The sequence below is a fragment of the Solanum verrucosum genome, unplaced genomic scaffold (assembly GCF_900185275.1).
Source record: "Solanum verrucosum unplaced genomic scaffold, falcon-dt-bn FXZP01000008.1, whole genome shotgun sequence".
NCBI lineage: Eukaryota > Viridiplantae > Streptophyta > Magnoliopsida > Solanales > Solanaceae > Solanum > Solanum verrucosum.
This window is the reverse complement of record NW_026020195.1, coordinates 1,776,539-1,784,504: the sequence shown is the minus strand read 5'-3', so window position 1 is coordinate 1,784,504 and position 7,966 is coordinate 1,776,539. Positions and strand designations below refer to the sequence as shown.

Below are 7,966 nucleotides of genomic sequence, written 5' to 3'. Positions count from 1 at the left end.
TCACAACTTACTAGAATGATACTACATGATGGGAACAACATGTCTAATTTTTCCAACCAAATAGAATGTTGCAATTCCAATAAATAAGGGACCACTTCTTCTTCTTCTTCTTTACTTCCTTCTCTATCAAGGACCACAACAACAAAAAAACACTAATCTAATGCATAAAATAACACTATAATGAATTGAAAAACTAACCAACCAAGTCAAATTCACCTAAAAAAATCACAAAAAAATGTATTTCATGATAGATTCCATATACAATTCTGCACGCCTACAACTCGAAAAGACATGCCACTATAGCTTCTCAATCGAAAGATTCATTTTTTTTTTCTTTTTCGCGTGTATGTACACGTGTAAACACATGCATGGAGCATAACTTTTCTGCAGTAGAAGTCACAAATGTATGGCAGCAAAAGTGTTGAATTGGAAAGTAGACTAAAGCCATCAAAAATATATATATGATATTTTTGCTACAAATAGTAAGATTCTATGCTTTTCACAATGAGGAGATGGAATTTGCATCACCGATATGCAAAGGTCCGGACCACAAGGACTGTCTATTATATGCAGTCTTACCCTACATTTCTGCAAGAGGCTTTTCCACAGCTCGTGACAACAACTTTACCAGTTATAGATGTATAACAACAATTGCTAACGGAAAAGTGAAGATTTATAGATGTCATGAGTCACGACAAAGGAAATTACCATTGTTTTCATAAACTTAAGGGGTTGTTACAGTCCCATCTAACACAAAAGAGATGATATACATAAGATTACACACAAGAAATGTTATATTTCTGATACTATTTTCTTCTTAAACATCAGTATATGATGCAAGATTCCTTAAAAGACAACACTAACTATTAAAATAATAAGAGCACTGTTTCGACGAAATGGATATATTGAAACAAAACAATTGATGTAAAGAAAGCAATAGAAAAGCTATGGCTGACACTTACAAAAGATGTACTGATATCAATCATTTATTAATCTGCCTTTGCCTTTTGACTTGTTGGAAAGGCCACTTGTGAATTAGTTTAATCTCCTCATATAATCTTCCGATTCTTCATTTCGGATGTTGACCCTTCAGACTGCAATGAGGATGAAAAAATCAAGAAAAGGTCACACACGAATAATAACAACAACAACTTATATGATATATATATATATATTGCAGACAAGGAGTTCCTATTCCTAAAAGCTTTTGCTTTTTTGCTTTTGGGCTTTCTCTCTTTTCAAGAAGGGGGGGGGGGGGGGGGGGGAGGGGGAGGGGATGAAAGATATGAATACTGCAATGTCACATTAGTAGGCTTGTACATCACTATAGAGGTTCAGCACACTGTAATTTACATGGTTCGAAAAAAGAAATCATGGCGCAAAATAGACACACTCACCAAGGCTCATAATGATCCTTAATCTTCACTAGTTACTAGAAATGAAAACCTGCAAGTAGTAGTAAATAAGATTATCTCAATTTGTTGCCCAAACATGTATAAGTGAAATGGCACATTATTCAAATGTGTTAACTTTGTCTAGTAAGATATCAAGTGTATATTCATGAGGGAATGTATTTTGTCTATTGAACTCAGAGAAATTAGTTCTTGATTTAACATACGACATGAACTACAAGAGTGGATTTACATGTATTGACATTTTGAGTTCCTGATAGAAACGAAAAGAAGCATTATATATCAAATGAACATGTTTACAGACCTTGTAGCTCTTATAAGCCTCAAGTGGAAGTAAAGGAACAAAAGATATCATTTTCCTGCTTCACTTGGACGGAATTTTTCTGCTGCTCGACCCTTTGTAGGTGCGAAGACAACTGCACTAAATCCATGGTAGGCCCAAATTCCGGAGAAAGGCAGTTCCTGGAATTTATAGAGTTTGATCTTTGATCATGGCCGTGATCTCTCTGAATTCCAAATGAAACAGCATCACTATCAGGAACTTGAACGACCACATCTTGCTCGGCTACGTCAAATGAATATAACTCAACTGGTGTCAATCTATTTGCAACACTAACTCTGGGAGATTTCTCAAGATTATGATGATCTCCTTTAATGTAGACATGATGGTTTGGTTCAACCGTCAAACGTAGAGTTGGTGAAACATCCGTTGAATTGTGTAGAAGGTTTTGTGAGTGGGCTGACAGAAGAGAGAGAGCACAAGAGGAGTTTTGCCCTTCGGAAAATTCTTGAACAGACAATGTTGCCCCACCAGTGAGAACTTTGGACGGATCTTGTTTTCTCACTCCGTAATGATGCTGGATGCTTTTCGCTGGGAATTGCTCATTTTTTACTGACATAGCCAATTGAGAGATGCCGAATGGCTTATGTTCTAATTTAAGGTGCTTGCTGTTGTTATTATCTTCATAATTTTCTTGATAAAAGAAGCTACCGGGAAAGATTTCGGGGAAAAGAAATGGTACTCTCCTTTGGGAAGTCATATCCAAAAATCTTGAACCTGCATTTTGCATAAATTCGTAGTCGGTAAAACTGCTAACAATTTATCCACAAAGCAGAACAAGCATGAGAGTGCCACTAGCTAACAGAATGATTATAATCAGTTACAGATATGCTTACCAAATGAAAAACTGAAAAACTTGATACAGAAACTATATTTAACTAGATATGATTAAGTAAATACTCCCTCCGTTTCAATTTATTTGCCTGGTTTTGACTTGGCAGTTAGCACGAAGTTTAAGAAAATAAACAAGCTTTTGAAGCTTGTGGTCTTAAACATGTCATGTGAAAAGTTAAAATTAAAGAGTTACCAAAAAAGTAAAGAAGCATTCTTTTTTAAACAGACTAAAAAGGAAAATAAGACAAACAAATTAAAATGGAGGGAGTAGGATAATTAGCACTAACGAACTTCAAAACTCGCTCAATATAAGCAAATTGGATTAACAGTAGAAAGTTCTTTCAAGCCCTCACATGAAAATAGAGATGGGAAAATAACAGCGGTACGTTTTCTAATTGAGAGGAAAAAGGAAGAGACTTGAAGTACGGAGGATGAAACTCTTAGGTCATACAAAGTTGATTATACCTTGATTTAATGAGAACTAGAAGACAAATCAAGCATAGAACTCTCTTTAACATTATCAGCAAATGCAGGATAATTAGCGGAGGGAGAAAAGGTTTACCCCAGTGAGTATCGAATTGAGGCTTTCTCCGCCGCTCATTATGGCCTGCAAGACGTTTGCGACAGCTGCGTTTACCTTCATCAAATTCTGCTAGCAAGTGAAACCTGCATTTTAAAAGGTTACTGCAATTCTATGCAGGACTAGCAGCCAAGAAATTCATGCGAAATTGTTACTACTAAATTCTGACATTCAGACCAAATGCATAAAAATCAGTAAACATCTGGTCACTTTTTTTTTTTTTTCTAACAATATCTGTGATGTCTAGGCCAACTTGCATGCACCTCAACTATTCCACTATTTACCCGCTACCTCACACCTGCACAATAACTGAGTGCTATGCTGGTCTCTTTTTGTTAACACCGCGAACAGCTCTCTACTTTAAACATGATTACATAAGAATGAATTCTGGAGGATGGCCAATTAGCAGGTCATGATTAAGTTACTCTACAGAGGAAAGATTGTAAGTTCTATATCTACTTAACTTTCTAAAAGTTTTGATAGATCGTCCAAACTGAAGTTAACAGAAACAGTAAGGCATACGTTAAATATATTAAGTAGAAACTAGGAGGAGCTAATAGTAGCTTCCACATTCATGTCAAAATAAGTTCTTTAAGAGTGTATGCTAAAACTTTATCTTCTTTTCGACATTACATCCACATGATTTGTCATTTGGTTTAGTTTTGTTAGCCTAGTCAAGCAAATGAATTCAATACAACAGCTGGTTTTCCTAGATCAAATGCAACACGTCAACAATATTTCTACATTTGTTTAATACACACACACACATATTCAGTGCAATCTAAGAATTTTATTACATGACAAAAGGAGCAGCGATGAGCTAGAACCATACCTGCTACACTGCTGACAAAACCTTTGCTCAATCCCATTAACTATGACTATAGCAGTTTTTGAGTGTTCATTGCATACTTTGTGTCTCTTGTGATAGTCTTTTGAGGAGCTCAGGTCCTTGTTACAACCATGAACCTGGCAGACAGGAATCTCGGAATGAAAATTCGTAGTACGTAGTCTTTTTCCCTGCAGTGACGAATTGACTGAAGACAAAGCCGAGTTTCTCTTTAAAGACTGATTACTCTTAATTTCCCTATAAACAGTCGTCGACTCCACCTCCTTCTGGCCACGAACCTGAGAGATAGAAAACTGAGAATGCAATCTCTTTGTTTGGGCTTTTCCAGCTGCCAATGAAGATTCTGGAGAAGAAAGTATCGAACTTTCTTTCGAAGATTGACTAGTCCTTAATTCTCCATGATCAGTCAACTCCTCCAATTTCAAATCAATCAATGATGACATCGGATTGTTAGATTTAGTAGCCCTCTGGTTAAACATGGCACCAAGTCCAACTTCTCCAGGAATCGGTTCAAATGTATTAAACATAGAAGTTGACGATAGCATTTTACCACAACCATCACTCATTTCACCACTTAAAACCCCGGGACACGGGTTACTGGCTGCTGATTTCTTCAAAATATCAGCAATACCTGATCCCAGGAACTCTGTGCTTTCAGTTACTTCTTGACTAAAACCACAAATGCTTTTATCAACATCACAAAAAGGGTTCAAATTCCATTCCTTTACAATACTTCTACTTCTCGAAACCGTGTCGACCGACAATTCAACATTATCAGGAAAAATAAGGCCTCTCCCTTCCAAAGCACAGCTCAAAGGTTCCATCCAGAAACAAAAGTTTCTCAAAACTATAACAAGTGCAAATTTATAATGAATTCTTCACCACTAGCCAAATCCAACTGAAATTCTGAATATGCAAAATATAAATTGACAGACATACATCAGTATGAATTAAAGTTCCAATCTTGGAATTCAGATTAAATCAGACCTAACATACACAGTGAAGGGTCAAAAACACACAAGTATCCTGATTTTTCGAGTTTCATACTTGAACTATCACCAACTATTTATCTAATTCATGTATCAAAACTCAAAAAATCGCGATACTTTAGGTGTATTTTTGACCATTAACTCTACAACACAAGCAAAACAAATTTCCCCAAAGAAAAGGGAACAGTGCTATTATATAGAACCAAAACATTAAACTAAAATTAGTAAAAAGTATACTGAAGACAAAATCAAGATCCCCCAGGTGACAACTATCAGGCTTTACAAATCAAGAAACAAGCACAAAAAAAATCATAACTTTAATCTTACTGTATCAAACAAGAAACAAGAAAATACCCAATTGAGAAAATCACAAGGGAAATACAAAAAGTAGAAAAATTAATCATATTTGATGAAAAAGATTGAAACTTTATATCAAACTTACCAAGAAGAAGAGTCTAAAAAGTTAGAAAGAACTTGGAACAGGTGCAATGGTGCTTTGCCACTTTTATTCTTGGAGAGAAGAGAAGCACTGGTAAACCAAATACATTTAAGTCAACACAATTTCCACTTCCAACAAATTGATTTTTTAAATAAAATTATTAATAATATATAAACAAACACTCAAATTTGATCTCAAACCGGTGAGCGAGCGAGCGAGCCTTCCAATTCTACTTTTGATTATACGCGTCTAGATACCTCAATTCATTTCTATCGTGTCATTTGAACCGTTCAACTTACAAAATGATATTAAGACACCTACGAGATTTATGTGTTAAATCAGCATCAAATGTTTATACAATATAATGGAAATGAGATAGAATATATGGTTATTAGTTGAAATCAAATTAAAGTAATTATATGTTTATTCTCAAAGTTAAAGTGCTTATTTACAGACTGAGGTCAAAATTAAGTATCATTTTATTTTATTTTATTTTATTTTATTTTTGTAAAAGAGAAGGAAAGAAAAAAGAAACTTCAAGGTGTTTTACAACTTTTTATGGGTGCTTCTGAGCATGTGTGAGAGAACATTTCTTTAATATTTTAAAATCAAATCCAAAAGCATTTGTTTCCATTTTAGGTGATTTTGAAGATTTAATTATCAAGAACAAAAAAGGGGATAAAAATAATTTATTACTAAATGTAGGTAGTTAGGTGTGTCTAATCACTAGAGTGTTGAAATTTTATGATAACTGATCACTACTGTTGTCTTTGACACTCAACCCCTCAATTATGTGGCACTCTCATACTTTGGTCCTATTAATATTATATTTGATAAAGACCTTTTCTTTTGATTTCTCACTTTTTTCGTTAAAATCCAACTAAATAAGGTTCATCAAAGAAGAAATATTCTAGGAAAAATTACACACAATAGTCTTGAAAATAGTAATTTTGAACTTTTGACAGCCTGCTTCGTCATAGAGAAATCATAGTCTTTCAAGATCATCTAAATTCAAGATTATTTTTATAAATTATTCTAATGTTATTCAGAGCTCGAATCTAATAGATGTGAATTCAAAATTTAATTATTTGTAGGTTCTTATATCAACAACAAGTTGATATACAAAATAATAATTGAATTCACGAATAAATATTTTAGATTTTTAATGAACTGCGTATTATACAAATAGAATCTGGATACATGCCAATTAGGTTCTTGTGAATCCATAGATTCTCTTTTAGATCCATTCCTAGAACTAGAAATCTCAGGTTAGAGATAGAGAGATTCTATATATTTCTAATGACGAATCTAGAAGAGAACCCACATTTACAAATTTGTTATTTTATGTTCCTTTAACAAAATATTTTTATTTTTACACATACGAGATTCATTTTTACTAATAAAATATTCAAAAAAGTAATTTTCATCTATTCAATTTTTACGTGGACATAAAAAAAATCATTTTCTCAACTCACAGAAAGCAGTAGATTATACCCAAATTCTACATATATATTAAAAATTTATAAATTTTAAATTCTGAATTCGATTTTCTCGGGTCACATCATAATTCTTAATGGTATTTAGTAGGACCCTAATTATACATCAAAGTGGGTAGGTCAAATGGACTTGTATATGCACTAATTTTCTTTTTCTATGTTACAATATTTCACTTTCTATGAATAGGGTAGTAGTTCTAGTTTCATCTGTTGTTAGGAATTCAAGTTAATTACTTGAAGAAGAAAGACTGTTGATGACATTTCTAGAGAATAAATAAATAAATTGGACACATATTCTTGGGTTTGGTTTAGGAAAATTTATGATTTTTCTTCTTTTAGCATAAAAAAGGAAGTTGTTGAAGAATATTCATTCTTTATATATTGTAGGGAAAATGCATAAGTACCCCCTCACCCTATGCCCGAAATCCCAGAGACACACCTAATCTTTACTAAGGTCCTATTACCCCCCCCCCCCCCGAACTTAATTTATCTATAATATTCTACCCCTTTTGGGCCTACGTGGCACTATCCTTGAAAAAAATGTCAACATGCGCTGGGCCCACCTGATAGTGCCACGTAGGCCAAAAAGGGGTAGAATATTATAGATAAAATAAGTTCGGGGGGGTAATAGGACCTTAATAAAGGTTAGGTGTGTCTCTGGGATTTCGGATATAGGCTGGGGGGGTACTTATGCATTTTCCCTATATTGTATAAAAATGATTGTCCATCCACCTGTACCAAAATGATTGATTTTTTTTTGGTTAGTTCGATACTCATATTAGAACATGACTAAATTCAGATTCATGCCACAAACTCCTATATTGAAGGTAAAATGCTCCCTAATAAAGGCGATTCCATTTCTAGAAAGATTTGAACCCAGAGGGAGGAAGAAAAAAATGGAAATAGAAGTTGTTTTGGTGGTAGGTTCTATTGTTAGACTTCTTACAAGAAAATAATAATCTTTTGATGGAATATTTATGACAAACACATTAATTTATAAAAGTATGACGAGTTTGTGACAATATTATG

At 33.9% G+C, this 7,966-nt stretch overlaps 1 protein-coding gene across 1 annotated transcript; it reads right to left on the bottom strand.

Annotated features, from left to right (window-relative positions):
- Nucleotides 1-695: 695 nt before the first annotated feature.
- Nucleotides 696-5,572, bottom strand: LOC125829900 (squamosa promoter-binding-like protein 6). The gene is made up of 5 exons (XM_049509122.1): nt 5,445-5,572; nt 3,999-4,919; nt 3,149-3,252; nt 1,717-2,469; nt 696-1,094 (listed from the first exon to the last, which is right to left on the bottom strand). The coding sequence occupies exons 2-4, from the start codon at nt 4,835-4,837 to the stop codon at nt 1,736-1,738; spliced, it is 1,677 nt and encodes a 558-aa protein (XP_049365079.1). The 5' UTR covers nt 4,838-4,919; nt 5,445-5,572; the 3' UTR covers nt 696-1,094; nt 1,717-1,735.
- Nucleotides 5,573-7,966: the final 2,394 nt, after the last annotated feature.